We start from the raw sequence: 23751 nt of genomic DNA, 5'->3' as shown, positions 1-23751 counted from the left end.
ATGACAGCGCGGTGTGGGCCACATTGCAAGGCCTGGCGGGACGGATTTGGCCCGCGGGCCTTGTGTTTGACACATGTGTTTTAAGGCATGATGTTTGTAGCAATTTGTTACAGCAGCAATAAGGGACTAAGAGAACGGGGAATCACTGAGGGGTTTCCAGGAGAGGACCACAGGGACCTGACTAGGAAGATTATGCTGGGCCCAGAGTAGAGAATGAACCAGAGGAAGCACAAGTGGAAGCAAAGAGACCAGAAACCACTGGTTTGGCTTAGTGGATAGAGCGCTGGCCTGCGGACTAAAGGGTCCCACCCAGGTTTGATTCTGGTCAAGGGCACATGCCCGGGTTGCGGGCTTGATCCCTAGTAAGCAAGGGGGAGAGGGGGGGAGAGGGTGCAGGAGACTGCTAATCAATGATTCTCTCTCATCATTGATGTTTCTATCTCTCTCCCTCTCCCTTTCTCTCTGGAATCAATAAAAATGTATTTTTTAAAAAGCGAAAGACCAGAGATCGTGGTGGGCTTTTGCCACGGTGCTTTGCAGCGGAACACAGTTCTTAGAGAATTAGTACTAAAAAGGGCAAAATTGGCAAAAGAGAAGGTCCCCTTTAGCCTCCTGGGGACGAGAAGGTCCCCTTTAGCCCCCTGCTGCTGGCCGCCTGGCCCCAGAGAGAGCCGAGGAGGAGTCTGAGCAGGAGACGGCTGAGCTGGCCGGGCTTAGACAAAACAGGGGGTGCTTGTAAAGAGGTCTGAGCAGCCATGCTCTGGGAGAGGCAGATGTCCCTTCTCAAACCGATCTGTAAAGTTTTACAAAACTCACTGGGATTTTTTTCAGTACTTGAAAACGTGAAGTTCATCCAAAAAGAGTAAACGTATGAGAATAATCAAGAGAAAAATTGAAAGAGAAGTGATTTGCCATATCAGAAATCAAAATATCCTAAAGCTATGGAATTGAAAGTGTGGCCCTCGTTGGTTTGGCTCAGTGCATAGAGCATCGGCCTGCGAACTGAAGGGTCCGGGATTCGATTCCTGTCAAGGGCGTGGACCTGGGCTGCAGGCTCCTCCCCAGCCTGGGCCCTGGGCAGGGCATGTGCAGGAGGCAACTAATCGATGTTTCTCTCACATTGATATTTCTATCTTTCCCCCTCTCTTCCACTTTTCCTAAAAATCAATAGAAAAATATCCTCAGGTGAAGATTTTTTAAAAAGTGTGGAGTTTGCATAAACAATAGATGAATGGACCTATGAAATGGAAGAGATTCAAGAAATAGTCATGTATATATGATAATTTAATATTTGATAAAAATGATATTTTAAGTTATTGTCCCAAGATGCTGGAAAACAAAGATTACTAACTATTTCACATCTTTTACAGAAATGCATTTCAGATGAATTAAAGACACTATCATCTAAAATAATAAAAACATAATATGCTAATTAGATCAGACAGCCAATGACCTTCCAGACGTCCTTCCAGAGAAGCCTCAGCAGTGGGGGCTGAGGTAGAGGTGGTTAGGGGCGATCAGGCAGGCAGACAGGGGGGTTAAGGGTGATCAGGCAGGCAGGCAAGCAGTTCGGAGCCAGCAGTCTCAGATTGCAAAAGGGTGCAGACTGGGCTGAAGGCCCCCACCCCAATGCATGAATTTTGTGCATTGGTCCTTTAGTAAATAATTATAGCCATAGATATTCTACAAGAAAATATCAATGAATATTTGTGTAAGCCCTTGCAAGAATGATACCATAAACTTAAATGCCTGACAGATTCAGGGTATGGAAAACCTTCAAGTATCATGACAAAAAGATACCAGTTAATCTGAAATGCAAAATGTTTAGCAAAGAAAAGATGAGCAACTGAATAGAAAGGCGAGATAAGAACATAAATAGGCAATTCATAGAGGACATTTCAAGGATCAACACACATAGGTGACCTACCTCATGAATAGCCAAAGACTTGCAGGTAGAAACAATTGTGAAATGGCGCATTTTTTTATTTGCATAAAAGACTAGCAAAGACTAAAAAAATACTTCTCAGAGTTGCAGGGGTGTGGAGAAATAGGAGATCCAGGGTGTGACTTGCACGCTCTATGCACAATGGCCTTATGGATTCCCTCTTCATAAAAATAAAAAATAAAAAAAGAAAGGAAAAAGTATATTTTATAGCTGCACTGGTATATAAAATATGCAATCCAGTCTGGATCTATTGTGTATTACAAAGTCATTGGTACCATATTTTCTCCTGATTTTAAAGTTAAAACACTTCTATAATCCCTAAAGCTATCGTGGGCCTTGGCAATGGGGAATTGGCAGGTTTGTAAGCTTTTTGGTGAGCAATTTAGAAGCACCTACCAAAACTCAAAATGTGCCTTCCTTTAGACCCTGTGGTTTCATTGTAGGAATGTATCCCATAAAAAATACCCCCACACACAGGCAGCCATACATGTATAAGGAAGTTCATTACATCCTTCCCTGTTTGTAACTGAAAGAAATGTAAAACACGCTAAATACACAATATTACAGGGAATGGTGAAGTTAATTTCAGCCAGGAAACTGCAGGTCTATATGGGCTGGAAAGTTCACTTTTACATACTTTTGAATTTAAAAGGCAGGGTTATGGGATAACACTTAGTTACGTCGCATCAGTGTTTCACACAGATGCACACACTTCCAGAGACTGAAAAGCCAGGCCACCAACTAGAATGTGGTTGTCTCTGGTCACACAGCGGGGTGTGTGTGTGTGTGTGTGTGTGTGTGTGTGTGTGTGTGTGCCTCTGCATTGTACTCATTTTTACAATGAGCATTTACTATTTATATAAAAAGTATTTACATTTTGAAGAGAAAAAGAACCTTCTCTCTCTCTCTCTCTCTCTCTCTCTCTCTCTCTCTCTCTCTCTCTCTCTCTCTCTCTCTCTCTCTCTCTCTCTCTCTCCCTCCCTCCCTCCCTCCCTCCCTCCCTCCCTCCCTCCCTCCCCCAAGTCCGGAGCCCCTCGGAGGGAGGGAGGGAGCGTCCTCACGCCCGGCTTGAAGCACCCAGGGATGCTCACACAGCCCCGCGCGGCCTCCCCCAGATCCTGCAAACCAGAGGGCAGGGGCAGCCAAGGTTTCCGGGCGCCGAAGCCGACCCCAAACAAACGGAGCCAGCTGCGCTCCCCTCTCCACACCCGGGCTGGCGCCCAGCCCCAGAGCAGCTTTCACCTGGTCTCCGGACGCCGCCGCTCGCCAGCGGTCACCCCGGGGCAGAGTTCCGACGGCAGTTGGGGGAGTGGCCGTTGGGCTGGGGTGCCCTGCGAACCCCGCTACCCAGGAGGGGGGCCCTGAGCCGCGTCCACCCGCCCGGCCCCGTCCCGGTCAGAGTGGCGGCGGCTGGACGCGGTGCCCAGTGCCCGGCGGCCACACCCGCCCCCGCGCCTCCCGGCCGGGCGCCCTGCAGCCCGGGCAGCGGCTCCCGCACGGCCGCCCCGCGGGGCAGGGGGACCTGCCGGTGAGGACGGCCGCGGGGCAGGGGGACCTGCCGGTGAGGAAGCGGGCCTGGCAGGGGGGGGGGGTGCTGCCGCACGATGACCGCGGTGCCGCCCGCCACCCGAGGAGAAGCCCAGCCCGGGCTGCAGGCCCAGGAGGACTCGGGCTGTTCGGTGAGAGGTGTGTGTGTGTGTGTGTGTGTGTGTGTGTGTGTGTGTGTGTGTGTGTGTAAGCGGAGGGGCTGGGAGCAGACACTGGTCCTGCAGGGAGACTTTTGCTGGGGAAAGCTCAGTGGTGTAGGAACCCACGTGTTGAACTGCTAAGGAGGACGGCCTACTGGGGGCGAGGCGTGGGGAAGACACAGGAGGAAAAGGCAGAGGCCCTTGCCTCCCTGAGCCTGCTCCCTGCGCAGCGGAGGAGCCATAGGAAGGTGTGGGCCGGGGCAGGGGAGGGTGTGGACGGGGCAGGAGGAGGGTGTGGGCCGGGGCAGGGGGAGGGTGTGGCCGGGGCAGGGGGAGGGTGTGGGCCGGGGCAGGGGGAGGGTGTGGGCCGGGGCAGGGGGAGGGTGTGGGCCGGGGCAGGGGGAGGGCGTGGCTGGGGCAGGGGGAGGGTGGGGGCCGGGGCAGGGGGAGAGTGTGGGCCGGGGCAGAGGCAGGGTGTGGGCCGGGGCAGGGGGAGGGTGGGGGCCGGGGCAGAGGGAGGGTGGGGGCCGGGGCAGGGGGAGGGTGGGGGCCGGGGCAGAGGGAGGGTGGGGGCCGGGGCAGGGGGAGAGTGTGGACCGGGGCAGAGGCAGGGTGTGGGCCGGGGCAGGGGGAGGGTGGGGGCCGGGGCAGGGGGAGGGTGTGGGCCGGGGCAGAGGCAGGGTGTGGAGGGGGAGGGTGTGGCTGGGGCAGAAGGAGGGTGTGGGCTGGGGCAGAGGGAGAGTGTGGCTGGGGCAGAAGGAAGGGTCCCTGCCGGGAACAGCTGGTGGAGCTCCGGAGGTGGAGAAAGGGGCTGGGACCCCTGGCAGAAGCCCCTGAAGGCAGTGAGCCCCTTCTGGGCAGGTGGACAGGGCTGGGTGTGAAGTGTTGGGAGGAGGCATTTTCCGGGCAAAGAGGGCACCCTGGAGGAGGAGGGGGCACCGTGGGGCACATCTACAAAACAAGGCGTCTGTCAGCGGATAACGTAGAGGGTCTGAGTGCAGTGGGTGTCTTGCCGGCCCCCAGGGAGGAAAGGGAAAAGGTCAGCAAGGACACCTGCCTTGGCCCTTATCCCCTTGCTGTTTCATAGGTCTCACTTTCTCTCTCTCTACTATTCTGTAGATTGCTTTTTCCACTTTTAAAAAAGCCATAGTAAAGTATTATTGACATATAACATTAATTACTTTCAGGTGTACAACATAATGGTTTGCTATTTATGTGTGTGTGTGTGTGTGTGTGTGTGTGTGTGTGTATATATATATATATATATATATATATATATATATATATTAATATATAAATTTCAGAGAAGAAGGGAGAGGAAGAGAGAGATGGAAACATCAATGATAGAGGGAATCATTGATTAGCTGCCTCCTGCAGGTTGGACCAAGCCCAAAACCCAGGAGGATATGAATCTGGGACCCTTCAGTCTGAAGGCCCGACGCTCTATCCACTGAGCCAAACCGGCTAGGGCATGGTTCCCTATTTGTATAGATTGTGAAGTGATCACACATAAGTGCAGTTAACATTCATTACCATTCATTACAAAATTTTCTTGTGATGGGAACTTACAAGATCTACTCTTTTAGCAACTTTTAAATATTGTAATTGTAACTATAGTCACCCATGCCCTTAACATCCCCTTGACTTATTTTATAACTGGAAGTTTATAACTTTTTTTTTTTAATAAATCTTTATTTTTCAGACCATTACAAATGTGATCCTCTTCCCCCCCTCAATTGCTCCCCTTCACCAGGTTCCCACCCCACCCTCTGTCCCTTCCCCATCCCCCATCCATAGGTGCACAGTTCCTGCTCAGTCCCCCCCCCCCCCGCATCCCTACCCCCCCTCTCCAAGAATCGTCAGTCCACTCCCCTTCCATACTCCACTATATTCACCAGTCAATATTGTTCATCAGATTCCCCAATTCCCCTGGTTTTTAGATTCACTTGTTGATAGCTACGTATTTGTTGATCATAATTTTTATCTTTATCTTCTTCCTCTTCCTAAATAACCCCCTTCAGCAATTCATATAATTCTGGTTTGGTGGTGATGAACTCTTTTAGCTTTTTTTATTAGTGAAGCTCTTTATCTGTCCTTTGATTCTGAGTGATAGCTTTGCTGGGTAGATTATTTTTGGCTGTAGGTTCTTGCTGTTCATCACCTTGAATATTTCTTGCCATTCCTGTCTGGCCTGCATGGTTTCTGTTGAGAAATCAGCTGACAATCTTATGGGTGCTCCTTTATAGGTCACTACCTGCTTTTCTCTTGCTGCTTTTAATATTCTCTCTTTGTCTTTTGCTCTTGGAATTTTAATTATGATATGTCTTGGTGTGGTCCTCCTTGGATTCCTTTTGTTTGGGGTTCTGCGGACTTCCTGGATTTGTAAGTTTATTTCTTTCCCCAGGTGGGGGAAGTTTTCTGTCACTATGTCTTCTAGTATTCTTTCGGTATCTTGCTCTCTCTCTTCTGGAATCCCCATAATTCTGATGTTGGTTCGCTTGAAATTGTCCCAGAGGTTTCTTACACTATCTTCAACTTTCTGGATTCTCTTTTCTTCTCCCTTCTGCAGAGGAGTGTCCTCTGGCTCTTTTTGTTCTAAATCTTTGTCTTGATTCTTGCGATCTTCCAGTCTGTTTTTAGGACTTTGTATAATATTTTTTATTTCAGACAATGTTTTCTTCATTTATTGTTGATCCCTTATTATTTCTAGTTGCTCCCTTTTCATATCCTCATAGGTCTCATTTATTTTATCGGCCTTTTTTAGGATATTATTGAATAACCTTATAACTGTAGTTTTGAACTCAATGTCCAATCTTTTCTTTTCCTCCATCTCCTTCCTTTGTGTCCTTCTTCTTGTCTGCATTTTAGTTGTTTCCCTGATTTGATGGAATAGCTTTGTGTGCTAGGTGTTCTGATAGAGCCCAGTAGCACAGCCTTCCCAGTTACCTGCGGTGGACAGTCTTGGTGTAGCCCTTTGTGGGCTGTGTGTGCAGTCTTGTTGTTAAGCCTTGCTTATTGTTGGTATCACTGGGAAGCGTTGATTTCCAAGCCAATTGGCTGTGAGGATCAGCAGTGTCTCAGCTAGGAGGGTTTCCGTACTCTGCTTGAATAGGGCGGGGTCTCAGGGTGGCGTAGACAATCTTTGGTTCCCTGTCAATCTCGCCTTAGAAAAGTCCTGTTCGTGGAGAGTTTTGGAAGATTGGTTGCAGGCGTGCGTGCACCTCTTTGGTAAAGGCGCAGACAAGCTTTGGATTCCAGCCAGTCTCTCCTTAGAGAAAGCCAGCTTCTGGGAGAGCTTCTGTGCTCAGCCAGAGATTGGGCGGAGTCTCAGGTTGGTACAGACAAACTGTTTTCCCTTGGGCTCCTCCCCAAGTCCCGCAGTAATGGCCTCTGGCTTCACACACCTCCAAGAGATCTCTGCCCACTGCCTGACAGTCTGGCCTCTCCTTGTCTGGGGCCGTCTATCAGAGCAACAGGGTGATTCTGTTTTCCTCTCGGACAAGAAAGCCAGCCGAGTTAGCTGTCCGCCCTCTCCGCGCCAGGAGTAAGCCAGTAGCAAACTCATCCCGGCCCGCCCTCTCTGCGTGCAGGGAGTAAGCCAGCAGCAATCTCGGTCCGGCCCTTCCTCTCCGCACTGGGATTAAGCCAGCGCCTTTTTGCGCACACAGTTCTCCGTACCTTCACAGTTCCTGAGGTTCAGCGTACCTTCTCTCTCCTTCCCAGATGGCAGAGCCTCCTCTCAACCAGCTGTCTGGCGCTTCAGGGCAATGCCTCCCCTGTTTTTCAGTTCTAAATTCAAATTTGTTGTGGCAGGCTGCATTCGGGTGTCTACCTTATGCCGCCATTTTGGTTTCTTCTCAACTTTTTTTTTTTTTTTAATAAAGCTTGAACAAAATTATTTGTTTTCCTTGATTGCCTCTGGTTCAGCTTGGGAAATGCTTATTGGGTTCGTCTGGCGTTGTTTCTGGGCAGCTGCTGCTGCTTTTAAGGCCCTTCTTTGCTTCTTTAGCTTTTGTGCCTCCTGGTAAACCAGAATGCACAAAGCCTTCTTGGCCACCCAGCGGCGGTGGGCTCTTCGGTAGTACATAGGGGGGAAGATGCACTCAGTCCCCAGGTCCTTGCACATCTTCTCAAAGACTTTGTAGTTGGTCTTACTGAGGTTTTTGAGCATCTTTTGCCTCTGGTCAATGCTCGTGATCAGATAGCGCTTGAGAGCTTTGTCCTTTCGATGTTTCTGCATGTGTTCTTCATAATTGCGGATCTTGACAGTCAAGGCAACAATTCGAGCCTCCAGGGCGCTGGTGTCCTCGGGGTTTGCCACAACCTTGTTCATCAATTGTTCTTTCTTGACTTTTAGCTTCTCCTTCTGATTCCCCATTTCCAAAGACAAGAGTCTTTTCCCGACATCATCAACCTTGTCAATTCCAGGGACGTCCTGGTGATCTTTGAGGAGCGTGGAAGGGGGCGGGTCATCTTCTTGGCTGGGCCGGACTGGCTTCTGGATGGCATATCCGCGGGCGGCCGGGGAGACCCTCCTCCGCCTCCGCGGAACCCTTTCCCTACTCCTGCAGTCCCGGTTCTCAGCTCCTCCCCGCGGGGAGGGGAGGGGCGCAAGTTTATAACTCTTCACCCATTTACCCATCCCCCACCTCGGGCAACCATCAATCTGTTCTCTGTATCTATGAGTTTGGTTATTTGTTTTAGGTTTCTTAGTGTGTGTGTGTGTGTGTGTGTGTGTGTGTGTGTGTTTGGTTTTTTTTTAGATTCCACATATAAGTGAGATTATATGGTATTTGTCTTTCTCAGACTGACTTATTTAGCAGCATAATGTCCTCCAGGTCCATCCATGTTGTCCTAAATGGCAAGATGTTTTCCATACAGTTTTCCATAGTGTCTGCACTAATTTACATTCCCACCAACAGTGCACAGGTTTCCTTTTCTTAACATCCTCACCAACACATTTATCTTTTTTTTTTTTTTTTTAATAATAGCCATCCTAAAAGATATGAGGAGATATCTCCTTGTGGTTTTTGATTTGCATTTCCCTGATGACTAGTGATGTAGATCATCTTTTCATGTGCCTGTTGACCAGCTGTATGTCTTTTTTAAAAAGACATCTTATTCAGCTCCTATGCTCATTTTTTAAAAATCAGATTATTATTTTGCTATTGAGCTGCATGAATTCTTCATATGTTTTGGATATTAATCCCTTACCAAATAAATGACTTGCAAAACACTTTCTCCTGTTTGGTAACCTACCCATTTTGCTTTTGGTAACAGTTGTGGGTGGTTTTTTTAAGTCATTGCCACCCTAGCCAATTTGGCTCAGTGGATAGAGTGTTGGCCTGCAGATGAAGGGTCCCAGGTTCAATGCCCATCAGAAGCACATGCTCAGGTTGTGGGCTCCATCCCCAGTGTGGGATCTATCCCTCTCCCTTCCTCTCTGTGAAAAATCAATAAAATTAAAAAATATCTACATTTGTGATGAAAATAGAAAATCGCAGGGAACTTCCTTAACCTGACAAAAGGAATCTGCAAAATCTACAGTGTTGGAAGTCATGCCAGTGGAACTTTCTGTGTAAAGGGCAAGCGCCAGGGGACTCTTATGGCAGTCACGTTCTATTTCTTAATCTGGTTGCTCAAGTGTGGTTACTTTGTGATAAGTTGTGCAGGAATGAGTTGGATACTTTACAGTATGTGTATTAGACTTCATTTTAAAAGGTTGTAACAAATTTTTACAAGGAAAAAAAAATGTAGTTCTTCCAATTATCTCAGAAAGGTAGAGGGTGTGACCAGGGAGCTGTCAAGAACAGAAGCTGGAGATCAGGGAGTTGAGGGGATGCTGCGTGGCAATGCAGGTGGCTATTTACTCCACCCAGGACAGAGTGGTTTGGTGGAGAGGAAGTACAATAGTTGAACCAGAGGCCTATGTTTTCAGTGAAGAGAGGGAGTAACTTGGCAATCAGATGCAGAGGGGACACATTACCAAGAAAACAAAATTAGGGAGCATGAAGGTGCACACCCAGATGCCCCTTGCAGAGTGCATCGTTCTAAAATAAGGGAACAGCATCGTTTACCTATTCTCCTCAACCACTTTCACAGTTGATCATAATCCCCACAGCAGCCCTGGAGGGCAGTTAATATTCTGTTTTACTGTTGGGAAAACCTAGACTCAGAGAGAGGACGACCAAGCAAAGCCCGGCCCCAGCGCTGCTCTAAAGGCCTGTCCAGATATGACACCGAGAGCAGCCACCGTGTTGGCCGCCAGCCCACATCATGGCTCTTCTGTTGATCAGCTAACAGTAAAATAGGAACATTAATATCTTGTTCCACTGGAGTGATAAGCACTGAGATTTTATGACGTCATAGGCATTCAACACATTTGCCTTTCCCCTCTCCCACTCAGCCCACACCACCAACACATTCGTCAAGACCTCTCCAGAAATGTCCAGTCCCCGAGCCCCAGGATCACGGACACAGACATGCAACCACAACTTTACCAAGTGAGGCTGAGGTGACAGTCCTTTTCCTGGTGAGGCCTAAGCTTGACTAGACATTAACAGAGGGAATGGCTTTTCATAATGAGTTTGTCCTAAGCCACCCATTCTAGATTGTAGTCCAGGAAGGTCCCAAGACCCTTGCAAGGAGTCTTTGGGGTCAAAATGGTCTCGCAACAATGCCAAGCCACTCATTTGCCTTTCCCTTCTCATTTTGCTGGCATACTGTTCAGAGGGCTGCAGGCCATACGATGACATCACCCAACTACGATGACATCACTCAATGGTTAATGTGTGCTTTGCCCTGGCTTGTTTGGCTCAGTGGATAGAGCATTGGCCTGCACACTGAAGGGTCTCAGGTTCCACTCCAGTTGAGGGCACATGCCTGGGTTGCAGGCTCAATTCCCTGAGTAGGGGTGTGTGTAGGAGGCAGCTGATCAATGATTCTCTCTCATTATTGATGTTTTTGTCTCTCTCTCCCTCTCCTTTTCTCTCTGAAATCAATAAAAAAATATTTAAAAAATAATAAATGTGTGCTTTGCATCTTAAGCTGAAATGTCTACTTCAACTCCTAACACATAAATGTCCATGGATATAATCTATAACAGCAAAAATACTGGGGGTGGTCTAAGTTATAATTACAAAATTACTATTGCAGAAGTCCCCATTTCTCCCGCCTTTATGCACCTCCACCTAGCCCCCCCTTCCCTCTATCACCACACTGTTGTCCACATCTGTAGGAGATATATCTATATATCTATATATCTATATCTATATCTATCTATATCTATCTATCTATCTATCTATCTATCTCCAGTCCCCCCTCTCCCTTGCCCTGGGACAGCTGTCAGTCTGCTCCATGTATCCATGCCTCTGGTTCTATCTTCTTAAGCGTATAAAGGGGTCCTGAGTAGGAGAGCCAGATTTTGCAAATGAAAACACAGGACGCCCAGTTAAGTTTGAATTTCAGATAAATACGAATATTGCAATATATATATATATCATTTGCTCATATGAAATTTAAATTTAATTGCACGGTCTGTATTTAAGGCCAAAAAAATGCAAACAGCAACCACCTGAATGGCAGTGCGCCCCCTATCCGGGGGCACTTCCGGTCAGCGGGGCGCGGGCCCCGCCCACCGCCGGAAGCTGCCTCAGGTCCGCTGCTCCGCCTCCGCTGGGCTGGCTTCCGGCCTCCGGGGGCTGGGTACCGCCCGCGCCCAGTCGCTCTCCCCGTCGCTGGACGTGGCGGGCCGGCCGGCGGGCGGCCGGGGTCGGCGGTCGCCATTCCCGTGTCGCTGCGCCCGCGGGGGCCGCCCGAGCCGGCCACCATGCCCCTGGGCCTGAAGCCCACCTGCAGCGTCTGCAAGACCACGTCGTCGTCCATGTGGAAGAAGAGCCCGCAGGGGGACATCCTCTGCCTCCACTGCTCGGGCCGGGGCGGCGGGGGCGCGGGCTCCGGGGCCGCCGGCGGGACCGGGGGCAGCGGCCTCAGCGGCGGCGGCGGCGGCGGCGGCGGCGCGGGCCTCGGGGCGGCCACCTTCCCCAGCACCTCGGCCGCCCCTTCGCAGAGCAACGGGGGCGGGGGCGGCAAGCAGGTGAGCTCCCCCCGAGGGCGCATGCGCACGGGCGGGGCGCGGCCCGGGGACCCCAGTGTCCGCCGTGTCCAGCCGGGCCGGGCCGGCCGCCACCCCCACCCCTGATGAGATCTTAGCTGGTTCGGCCCGATCTAAGCACCTTTTCTTTGGAGAAATGGGTAGCCTAAAGAAGCTTGAGCCGGGACCGGTTTGGCTCAGTGGATAGAGCGTCAGCCTGCGGACTGAAAGGTCCCGGGTTCGATTCCGGTCAAGGACGTGTACCTTGGTTGCCGGCACATCCCCAGTAGGGGGTGTGCAAGAGGCAGCTGATCGATGATTCTCTCATGGATGTTTCTGACTCTTCCTCTCTGTGAAAAATCAATAAAATATATTTTTAAAAAATAAAAAAATAAAGAAGCTTGAAAAGTAAAAATCCTTGGGAAATCCCTCCATTGGGATATTTTGGGTAGCAACCAGACGTCACCTTAGCGTTAGCCATGCGTGTGCGCAGGCAGGTGCATGGGGTCCTGCCACAGGGCTTGTCCTTGATCATTGAGGGCATGTGTCGTCGTGTCCCGTTAATACCATCGTGCCGTGTAAACGGCAGCATGAGCACTCCATGGTAGGAAGGCGGTGGCATGCCTAACCGGATCTCCGGCGCCTCGCCGGAGAGTTGAGTTGTTGGGGTGCTTCTCCTTTACCAAGGCCTGTGAATGGACTTGCACCTCGCCCAGGCCTTGGCCCTATGGCAGGCAGCTCACTCCTTTTTGGAGGCTCCGGAGTGGCTGGCCGAGGCCCCTCCTTGTTTTCCTGACCCCTCAAGGCGGGGTTACCCAGCAGGAAAAGAAAAGGTGCGCCCTGACTTGATTTTTGAAGGCCCGGATAAAGTGCATACTCGGGGACCCCTACAGGGGTGTTGTATCGGGACAGCATCCTTTCCACACTTTTTAATTCCTTTCTCTTTTTTTTCTTTCTTGCTGTAGCAGAGTAAGCAGGAAATTCACAGGAGGTCTGCTCGGCTCAGAAACACCAAGTACAAATCTGCTCCAGCTGCTGAGAAGAAAGTTTCCACCAAAGGAAAAGGGAGAAGACATATTTTTAAATTAAAAAATGTAAGGTGGTTGTGGATAGTGTTTTTGTTGGTTTGTTTTTTTCACTGTAACAGCCTTGTGTCCTGCCACTACCTTCATCTTCCTCCGAGGACTTCCTCCTTCCTCCTGGGAGCTGCTTCGTGGTGTCCTGGGGAGTGGCCCACCCTGGCCCTGGGGCTTCCTCTCTGTTTGGGGAAGCTCAGGTTTTCCTTTTCCTCTGGGAGGTGTGCAGTAGGCTGTAGAGGAAACCTACACTTTGGATGTGGGTGTGTGTGTTTTTTTGCTTTATGCAAAGGATTATGATACGGCCAAGTGCACTAGGAAACCCTTTTTTCCTTCTTGAAAGATCTGAGTAAATAATAACACTGAAACTTGTTTCCATATTTGTTATTTTAGCCCCAGAAAAATGTATTTATTTTACTGACTTACGATCAGTTTGATGAATATGAATTGAAATTTTGCTAAACCTTTCTCTATTCTGCTGTAAGAAAACAGATTGTTGAAAGATTTTTTTGTGGGGGTGGTAGGAAGCACACTTTCAATGCAATCAATTCTCATTACCTTTGTACACACAAGGGGACCTGGTCAGACACAAAGGATAATGCATTATAGGCAACTTTTTAAAACCTCAGTGTGATACTTCCTTTTTGGAACAGGAATGACTGACCAATAAAGGCATATTCTTTCATAAGACACAAAGGGGTCTCCAGTATATTGTATAGATTGTGGATTCTTTTCTTACTAAGATTAGTTGCCTCTAATTTAAGATTTTTATAATTTAATTTTCTAAAAATGAGGCATTTGTTGGCTAGACAAAACATGTTAAGTAAATATTCCTTTGATTATTTATAGTGTATCACTTAAACATGTTTTATTCTTACGTATGATAGACTATATTCTCTGCAATTATTTCAGTATCAGTTTTTCTATCAAACTCTTCATGGATGATACCAAGACACATTTTGGGAGGGCTGCTTTCTCTGTGGTGGCATAAAATTGTATATTTCAGCTTAAGAACAGATTTCAGTGATGGGTGGATGGTGGCAGGTTAATAAGAACTCCCAAGGAAGTTTCTTTTAGCCTTAGTTCAGCCTTGCTAGAAAATGGGTTCTGATAATATCTCAAGTGTTACAGCTGGCTTCATAGTCAGGTTGAGATGGAAAATGTCATCAAGGAAGCACTTTTTCAGTTAGTGCTCACCATTTTATTTTATTTTTTTTCATTTATGTTATGCTCTGGCCGCTAGAGGCAATATATTTTTATAACTAAAATGTTAATGTATAATAAAGCTCTGAAAGGGCTTGTGTTAGCTCTCAGCAGCATAATCAGAAGCTTGTCCTCTAGTTCCCAGCAATTTTTAAGCAAATGATAGCAGAAATAGCAGTGGAAATATTCATATTACACTTGGCCACAACATTCAGAAAATCATTTGTCTTTTTGCATTTTTTGTCACCAAATAACAAATTTAGTATTTCTCAAATTACAGAACTCTCATATGGTTGGAAAAAATGCCTATATACACACATTGTGAATGTGCTAATAATTTTCCTTTTTTTTTTTTTTCATAGCCAATCAAAGCACCTGAGTCAGTTTCCACCATAATCACTGCAGAATCAATCTTCTACAAGGTAAACACCTGAGGTTACTGGGGAAGATTTGGGCCTACTGTATAATAGGCTACTAAAACATTGGGTCGGTCTGAAGGTCTCTGTGTGTTTTTTGTTCTTTAAGCTGTTTCTCCCAGAGGTAGCTGTTAGAAAACATCTCACTTAGAGCTGAGATGGGAGGGGAAGTTGCCTATTGAAATATGAAGAGGATCTTGAGAATTTTTAGCACAGATCACGAGAATCGTTTTTAAAATACCGATGTATGGTGTGTAGCTGTGAGAGGGAGCCATCCTAAACAATGTGATGGAGCTGAAGGGTGAGAAGAACAGAGGCAGGATTCAGACTCGTAGAGGATGACTAGTGGACAGAGTCAGCACTGGGATTTTACAGTGCCTTTAAGCAGAAGTGGGAGGATAAGGACAGTAGGGAGTAGCGCCTATTGGAAGTTGATGGTTAGAGAGAGGGAGTCCATGAATCCTCACCTGAGGAGATATATACACACACACATACACATACACACACCCATATATAGATATATAAAATTTTAGAGTGAGAGAGTAGAATGGGGTGCGGTGGGAGAGAGAGGAAGAGAAAAACATCTGTGTGAGAAAGACATCAATTGGTTGCCTCCCGCACATGCCCTAACCAGGACGGAGATTGAACCTGTAACCCAGGTACCTTGCCCTTGACCTGGAATCAAATCCATGACCCTTCAGTGCGAGGGCCGGCACTCCAACCACTGAGCCCCACTGGCCAGGGCTCTCTGATGTTTCTTCATCTACTGTATATTACATAGACTCTATAAAATAGGGGTTGTAAATAGAAACTACTCGTTGGGTCAAGTGAGATCATGTATCGATATATCTAAGCACCTAACTCCAAGTGAATAGGAACAGTTACCATCATCACATTTTCACATGTGTGCGTTATTTTCACAGCTAAACATAGACTTTACAGATTAAGTTTAGGAGCAACTGACTAAGCTAAGAACTTCGTGTGCTGATGCTTTTTAGGCATGTGTCAATGGAAAGCACGAGGCCTGTTATTGCAGGTATCAGTAATTATTGTCTTCCATTGTTCGTGAACCAGCGGGTAGGAGATTGTGGCCCACAATGACTATACCCGTCCATAATGATCCAGATGCAACAGTCACCCTCGGACATATAGATAAAAGCGTCAGGAGAAACTCCTGGTCTGTCAGGTGCTCATGTCACAGCTCAGTTACTAGAAACATTTTCTCAGAATCACTTTTATGGTTGAGCTGCACACCCTAGCAGTTTTATCTGCTGCCAAGGCCCTGTTTTGAGAGGAGCAATAATGACTCACCCCTGCAGGCTGGTGCACCTATCTAAGGAAGTGCTGAGTGGCCGAAACTGGTTTGGCTCAGCGGTGGAGTGTCGGTCTGCAGACTGAGGGGTTCCGGGTTTGATTCCGGTCGGGGGCATGTACGTTGGTGGCGGGCACATCCTCAGTGGGGGCGTGCAGGAGGCAGCTGGTCGATGTTTCTGTCTCATCGATGTTTCTGGCTCTCTATCTCTCTCCCTTCCTCTCTGTAGAAAATCAGTGAAATATATTAAAAAAAAGAAAAAAGAAAAAAAAAGAGTGCTGAGTGTCATAAATATTTGCATCAGCCATTATGTATGTTCAAATGAGAGATTATTTCCAGTTCGAGACCCAGGGAAGAGGAAATGGGGTAGAAGGCAGTGGCAGAGTTCTAAGGGTTCTAAACACAAAATATGCACAAGTTAGTTAGCTGGGTATGAAGCAGAGTAAGGATAAGACACAAAGCCTTGCCCAGTAACTGCCTTGTCGGAGAATATCACAGAGAATAGGAAGGGAGAAGACAGCTGCCGGGGAGACGGGAAAGTAGGGTAAATTGAAGGTAAAACCTACCCTGAAGACCTCTTACAATCGAAGAGCTTCTATCATTTCTTTGGTTTCAGTTTGTAGTATCTCTTTTCCCTAGTTGATGGTTGAGGAGGAAGGTGTATAGAGCATATTTTCACCAGATAAGCACTGATTTTCAAGCCAGTACAGGGTTAGACCGCTTAGCTAGTGTAGGAACCTCAGCTGCAGCTCTGCCTTTGTGGCTTTCACCAAGTCACTTCGGCAGCTCAATTTTTCTAGCTAAAAAAGTAGCGATAGTACTGTTGGTGATAGAAAATTAAAGTATTTTTTTAATATATATTTTATTAACTTTTTACAGAGAGGAAGGGAGAGAGATAGAGAGCTAGAAACGTCGATGAGAGAGAAACATCGACCAGCTGCCTCTTGCACACTCCCTACCGGGGATGTGCCTGCAACCAAGGTACATGCCCTTGACCAGAATCGAACCCAGGACCTTTCAGTCCACAGACCGACACTCTACCACTGAGCCAAACTGGTTTTGGCTTAAAGTATTTTTTTTTAAGCACATTTCCTTCAGATGCAAGCTGTGTGTGTGTGTAAACTTTTTTTCATTCAAAAGTGAGACAATTTTAGAATTGGCTTCAACCATATACACATTAGTTTGTCCATCTCAGAGACCTTTTATTGACCACTTAGAAAACTCTTGCTTTTACATTAAGGAAGTTTCTATTCATAATTCTGTTGCTGTTCTATTTATTTTAAATGTAGGTTTATCTTCTATTTCCACAGGGGGTATATTACCAAATTGGAGATGTTGTTTCTGTGATTGATGAGCAAGATGGAAAATCCTACTATGCTCAGATCAGGGGTTTTATCCAGGACCAGTACTGTGAGAAGAGCGCAGCACTGACCTGGCTCATTCCCACTCTTTCTAGCCCCGCGGACCGATTCGATCCTGCATCCTACATCATAGGTGAGTCTGACAAAGGGTATAGGTCCTTGGACCCAGTTAAGTCTCTGTTATTAGGTATAAGAATGCATAAGTCTGCCTAGGCTGCCATAACAAAATACCACAGACTGAATGGCTTAAACAACGGAAATGTCTGTTCTCATTGTTCTGGAAGCTGGAAGAACCAGGTGAAGGTGCTCTCAGGGTTAGTCGCTGGTGGAGCTCTTTTCCTGGCTTGTGGACTCTCTCAGTCTTGTTGTACACAGTCCTCCTCAGTCTCTTCTTATAAGAACTTCAATCCTGGCGTGTTAGGGTTCCACACTTATGACCTCAATTAACCTTGATTACCTCCCTAAACCCTGTCTCCAAACACCACCATTTGAGGGTTAGGGCTTCAACATATGAATTAGGGAGGGATACAATTCAGTCCATACAAAGAAGCATAAGTATCATTAAGTACTCATCGCCTTATAGAAAACAGAAGAACGTTTTATACACCTAAACTTTGATTGCTGTCAGTTGTTTAGAGTTATGCCTGCATGCACCTACTAAAAAGCAATGTGGATAAGATTTTTTTAAGTGATCCAAGATTAAACTATTAAAAGAATTTATTGCTCAGGATCTAGGTTATTTAGGTTACTTATAAAAATATACTAAAAATAATTTCTGAAGGAACTATCACAGTTATTTCTACAATCTTACATATTTAATATGCGTTCTTCATGTCACACATAATCATTCTATAGACTAAGCATGTCAAACTCAAAGGCTAACATGGGCCAAATAAATAAAGTAAGTTTAGCCCTAACTAATTTGGCTCAGTGGATAGAGCATCAGCCTGCAGACTCAAGGGTCCCAGGTTTGATTCTGGTCAAGGGCATGTGCCTTGGTTGCAGGCATATCCCCAGTAGAAGGTGTGCAGGAGGTTGCTGATCTATGTTTCTCTCTCATCAATGTTTCTGACTATCCCTCTTCTTTCCTCTCTGTAGAAAATTAATAAAACAAGGTTTAAGTTTATGTGGGCCGCAAAAAAACAAAAGCTTCAATTTTCATAGAAACATAGATTTATTTCAATAGAGTCATGCTGAATACAAAGGGCTGAAATAAATGAGTCATCATTAAAATAATAGAACATTTTAATAAAAAAATATTTTTTCTTGAACATTAACTTAATCAGACACTGAATAACTGCACAAATTAATAAGTATAACAAAAATAAACCCATTTTTCTTGTTCTCCAAAAGCGAAATATTTCCTGTTGTGCACACCAAATAAGTCAGTACAAGACTAATGATGTGGCGGTCGGCTGCTAAAATATTTGCTGATAGTATTAGTGGAGAGAAATGGTACATCTGTGCATAAGTCTCGTAAGGGTAATGAATGCAACACAATTATAGTAATTAGTCATTAGCGAATGTTGTAGTTCTTTATTAATAATTATGTATAACAAGCCGAAACCAGTTTGGCTCAGTGGATAGAGCATTGGTCTGTGGACTGAAAGGTCCCAGGTTCAATTCTGGTCAAGGGCATGTACACTGGTTGCGGGCACATCCCCCATAGAGGGTGTGCAGGAGTCAGCTGATAGATGTTTCTCTTTCATCGATGTTTCTAGCTCTCTATCCCTCTCCCTTCCTCTCTGTAAAAAATCAATAAAATATATTTTAAAAATAATAAATAATTATGTATAACAGGATATTGTAAAAATTAAGTCACGAAATTTTTATTAAAACATTTCTTACATACTGTTATATTGACTGAGCCACGAGTTTGACATGCTTGTTCTAGACCTTTTATAACATCATTGTTGATCATTGAAAATGCAGCCAACTGTACTCTGACTAATTTCAGTACTGCCAAAAGAAATGGTATAAGCAGTGCTTTCTATAGACTCACAAAAAGTTACTGAGTAATTCAAGGTTGAAAGTATTCAGAGTTCTGTAACTCTGAACTTTGTAACTTTTCTGCAATTGGCATAGGTTACTTTTGCACTGAGGAAAAAAAGTAACATTTTTTAGGGAGAACTAAGAGACAAATAATATTCCACTGTTAATGTCTCCTGCATGTCAAGTTTGATATATGACCAGTTTTCTGCTTATCCTATCTAATAAAAGCATAATATGCAAATTGACCATCACTTCAAGACACAAGATGGCCACCACAAGATGGCCTGCAGTTAGGGGTGATCAGTTAGGGGTGATCAGGCCAGCAGAGGAGCGCAGTTGGGGGAGACCAGGCCAGCAAGGGCAGTTGGGAGGGATACAGGCCTATAGGGGAGGGCAGTTGTAGGGGGACAAGGCCTGCAGGGGAGGGCAGTTGGGTAGGACCAGGCCAGCAGGGAGGGCAGTTAGGTGTGACCAGGCCAGCAGAGAAGGGCAGTTGGGGGAGATCAGACCAGCATGGGAGGGCAGTTGGGGGTACCAGGCCTATAGGGGAGGGCAGTTGGGGGGGGTGGCCAGGCCTGCAGGGAGGGGCAGTTGTGAGGGACCAGGCCTGCAGGGGAAGGAAGTTAGGGACAACCAGACTGGCAGAGGAGGGTAGTTAGGGATGACCAGACTGGCAGGGGAGGGCAGTTAAGGGACAATCAGGCCATCGGGGAGCAGTTAGGCATCAATCAGGCTGGTAGGGGAGTGGTTAGGGGGTGATCAGGCTGGCAGGCAGAAGCGGTTAGGGGCAATCAGGCAGAGGCAGGCGAGCAGTTGGAGCCAGCAGCCCTGGATTGTGAGAAGGATGTCCCAGATTGGAGAGGGTGCAGGCTGGGCAGACGGACCCCTCTCCCCCATGCATGAATTTTGTGCACCAGGCCTCTAGTCTTATTTAATACAAGCTTAATATGCTAAGTGTCCAGCCAGCCAGTCATCCAAAGCGTAATCTATAATAATAAAAGTATACTATTCTAATTAGAGCAGCTGTCCTTCCGGATGAAGCCGGGGCTGCGAGAGAAGCCCAGGTCCTGGATGCCTGTTGGTGGCTGGAAGGAAGGCTGGTCCCAGATGCAGAGGGAAGCTGGTCCAGCACCCAGGGGAAGGAGGACCTACACTTGCACAAATTTCATGCACCGGGCCTCTAATATTGCTAATGATATGCTAAGGCTGCTCAACCACTTGGTATGATATGCACTGACCACTAGGGGCCAGTCAGCTGGTCAACCAGCCACTATGATGTGTACTGACCACCAGGGGGCAGACGCTCCAACTGGTAGGTTAGCTTGCTGCTCATGTCCGGCTGATTGGGACTGAGCAAGATGGGCTGGACATGTCCTGGAGCCCTACCATGGTCCCTCCTCAGCTGGCCAACCTTCAGTGTCCCTCCCCGACCTTGATGGTGTGCTGATGGGGTCCCTTGGCCTGACCTGTGCATCTAGGACTCCTTGGGGCAGGCGTCCTCAAACTTTTTAAAGTGGGGGCCAGATCACGGTCCCTCAGAGAGCTGGAGGGCCAGACTATATGAACTACTAATTCCTACTGTAACACCTCGGCTGCGCTCACTGCCCAAAAAACCTGGCGGGCCGGATCAGACTCCTCTGCGGGCCGCATGTGGCCCATGGGTCATAGTTTGAAGACGCCTGCCTTGGGGGAATGTCAGCCAGGTTTGGCCCGATGGTGGAATGACTAGTTGCTATGGTGCACACTGACTACCAGGGGGCAAATGCTTAATGCAGGAGCTGCCCCCTGATGGTCACTGCACTCCCATGGGGAATACCGCTCGGCCAGAAGCCAGGCTCACGGCTGGCAAGCGCAGCCATGGTGGCGGAAGCCTCTGTTGCCTCCGCGGTGAGCAGGCCTAAGCTGTCAGTCAGACATTCCTCAAGGGCTCCCTCCCGGGTGAGAGGGTGCAGGCTATGCTGAGGGACCCAACCCCCAGTGCATGAATTTCAAGCCTCTAGTAAGTATATATAAGGGTAGACTTTCATTACCTGATCAATTGGATAGGACTGTCAGCAGAGGCAGTGATATGACAGAATTTACTCCAGCTTCTCTCCCACCTCCTCTTCTTTTCCTCAGAAGCCAGAGCACAAACTCGGGGGCCAGACTGTCTGGGTTTGTAGCCTCTACACTTACTAGCTGTGTGATATCGGGCAAGTTCCTTAATCCTTCTTATCTCATTTTCCCCATATGTAAAATGGAAATAATAATGATAGTGCCTACCACAGAGGGCTTTGTGAGGATTCAATGTATTGATATACACTGAGTGGCCAGATTATTATCTCTGAATACATAATAATCTGGCCACTCAGTGTATATCCTACATAATAAAAGGCTAACATGCAAATTGTCCCCTTGACCAGGAGTTCCACTAGTAGGTAGGCTGGCCAACTGCCCATGTCCTCTCGCCCTGGCCAGGCTGGCTGGACGCCACCCATGCACAAATACATGCACTGGGCCTCACATACACACACGCGCGCGCCTGCCCGCCAGCCCGAGTGTATGTCAGTACTAAGAACAGCGCAGACATATAATAATCACTATGTAAGGCTAAATATTATTTTTTTAAGGTTCCTTTCTATATTAAGTCACTGTTTCAGGGAGAATGCTATATTCCTTAAGCAGTTAAAATAAAATTTAAAAAAATGATGAGTAACTTCATAGTAATATATGTTCCAAGGGCTAATGTCAAGTACCACCAGACTGGTTTCTCCTAGTGTCTAGGCATTTTAACATTTTATGAAAATGATACCTATGTTCAAAATGTGTTTAACCTTTCCATTGGCGCCTTTAGGACCAGAGGAGGATCTTCCCAGGAAGATGGAATACTTGGAGTTTGTTTGTCATGCACCCTCTGAATATTTCAAGTCACTTTCATCACCCTTTCCCACAATTCCCACCAGACCAGAAAAGGGCTATATATGGACTCATGTTGGACCTACTCCTGCAATAACTATTAAGGAAACAGTTGCCAACCATTTGTAGTTTAAAAAGTAAAACTGGATTTCCAGTTGTCGTCTGTTCATACTACTACAAGATATGTCACATGTTCATTTAATGAAATTCTTAGATGGAAAAATGACTAAAAAGTTTTTTCTTACCACACAATAATTAGTTTATTTATTACTAGTCACTGGAAAACAAAAAAGGATAGGAAAGAATTAAACATATTTTGAAGTTAAATGTTACAATCTTGTATTGGGTATCTTCCCAAGGACTATTAGAAACATAGTGTCTATTTTTTTATCCATAATTTATTTCTAGAAACTCATAAAATGGATTTTATTTTTCTATAAGGACAAATATGAATTAAGGTTTGGATTTCTGATGAAGGACTTAACTCAATAAAATGTAGCTATGACCAGTTTATTTGTCACAAAGTTACACAGACTTTTATATAGGAAGTGCCATTGCAGATTGCTGGCTGTTTTAACCTGAAAAAAAGTGATTGGTGGATAATTTTATTAGCCCAGGCCATTCAAATTTGCATCTAATTCTTCTGTAGCAAAGAGGGATTCAGAATCATTTTGTTGATCTTACTATCACTTATCAGTCAAAACAAGCCTTTCAGTGAAACCATAAAATTTTATAATGCAGACAGTTAACTTCACTAAAAGCACACGGGAACATTGACAGTTGAGGTACTCCACTTGGTCATTTCTTGACTACCATTAGAACAACTGTTAGTCGTAAAAATGATTAATAGGTCAACTATAATTGGAAATTGTAAAAAAAAATTTGTAATTAAAAAATAAAGGTTTAATAGACCATCAGCATTAATATCTGAAAAAGTCAAAGTTAAACCACCTGCTGTAAACTCATAATAATGGGCTTAAAGCAGTACCGTGGATTTAGAAGGCCTGTTGTTTATGAAATTCCCCAGAATTCAGGTGTCAGTTTACTTCAAGTGCAACTCAGTTAAGTCAGGGTGCGACCGTATGAAGATGGGAAGAAGAGATTGTACACACTTGCCTTCTCTTCTGACTTAGCATTTTTTAACGCAGGAGAATTTGTCAGGACCTGATTTAATCAGTGATTTTGAACTGTAGCATTTTTAACCGTTATCCCCTTATACCCAGTTACCATTTGTGTGTTAGAAAGAAGCAGCTGGAGATAGTTTTATGTCCATAGTTAGCTCTCTGTTATCTTTCTGTTCACAAAAATTATGGTAAAATTGATTGTAAATCCCATTGTAAATAACTATCTAAATGCTAATGTTCAATGTATTTTAAATGTATTAAAATGTGTTTTAAAAAACACATTTTAATACAATGTATATTTCACTATGTATTTTCCACAATGTATTAAAATGTATTTTTAAAATAAATCTTTATTATTTAGATTAGTTGTTCCTCTCCCCCCCACCCCCATACCTCCACCTGGTCCGTCCGTCCGTCCGTCCCCCCCCCCCCACTGTCCTCATCCACAGGTGCACCATTTTTGTCCGGTCTCTTCCCACATTCCCATTCCCACACCCCTTTTCCCCCAAGAACTGTCAGTCCACTCCCTTTCTATGCCCCTGATTATATTATATTCACCAGTTTATTCTGTTCATTAGACTTTTTATCCACTTGATTTTTAGATTCACTTGTTGATAGATATGTATTTTTTTATCATAATTTTTACC

At 46.1% G+C, this 23751-nt stretch overlaps 2 protein-coding genes across 4 annotated transcripts in view; one reads left to right on the top strand and one right to left on the bottom strand.

The window, feature by feature from the left end:
• GATAD1 (GATA zinc finger domain containing 1) overlaps window positions 1-23448 on the top strand; it is a 33249-nt gene extending 9801 nt beyond the window's left edge. The window contains exons 3-7 of one of the 3 annotated variants that reach the window (XM_036429455.2): window positions 11342-11728; window positions 12691-12819; window positions 14367-14426; window positions 17043-17226; window positions 21919-23448. In XM_036429455.2, coding sequence (XP_036285348.1) covers window positions 11462-11728; window positions 12691-12819; window positions 14367-14426; window positions 17043-17226; window positions 21919-22109 — 831 coding nt within the window. In that variant the 5' untranslated portion in view covers window positions 11342-11461 and the 3' untranslated portion in view covers window positions 22110-23448. Of the gene's footprint in view, window positions 1-11288; window positions 11729-12690; window positions 12820-14366; window positions 14427-17042; window positions 17227-21918 lie in introns of those variants that run through there. The other 2 variants (XM_036429454.2, XM_045578440.1) reach the window with 2 other exon arrangements.
• LOC118714584 (28S ribosomal protein S15, mitochondrial-like) lies at window positions 7522-8275 on the bottom strand. Its single transcript, XM_036429954.1, has one exon. The coding sequence runs from the start codon at window positions 8273-8275 to the stop codon at window positions 7529-7531; it is 747 nt and encodes a 248-aa protein (XP_036285847.1). The 3' UTR covers window positions 7522-7528.
• Window positions 23449-23751: the final 303 nt, after the last annotated feature.

The sequence above is a fragment of the Pipistrellus kuhlii genome, unplaced genomic scaffold (assembly GCF_014108245.1).
Source record: "Pipistrellus kuhlii isolate mPipKuh1 unplaced genomic scaffold, mPipKuh1.p scaffold_m20_p_10, whole genome shotgun sequence".
In the NCBI taxonomy this organism is placed as follows: Eukaryota; Metazoa; Chordata; class Mammalia; order Chiroptera; family Vespertilionidae; genus Pipistrellus; species Pipistrellus kuhlii.
Note: the sequence above shows the minus strand (reverse complement) of the source record. Positions and strands in the feature narration are given on the sequence as shown.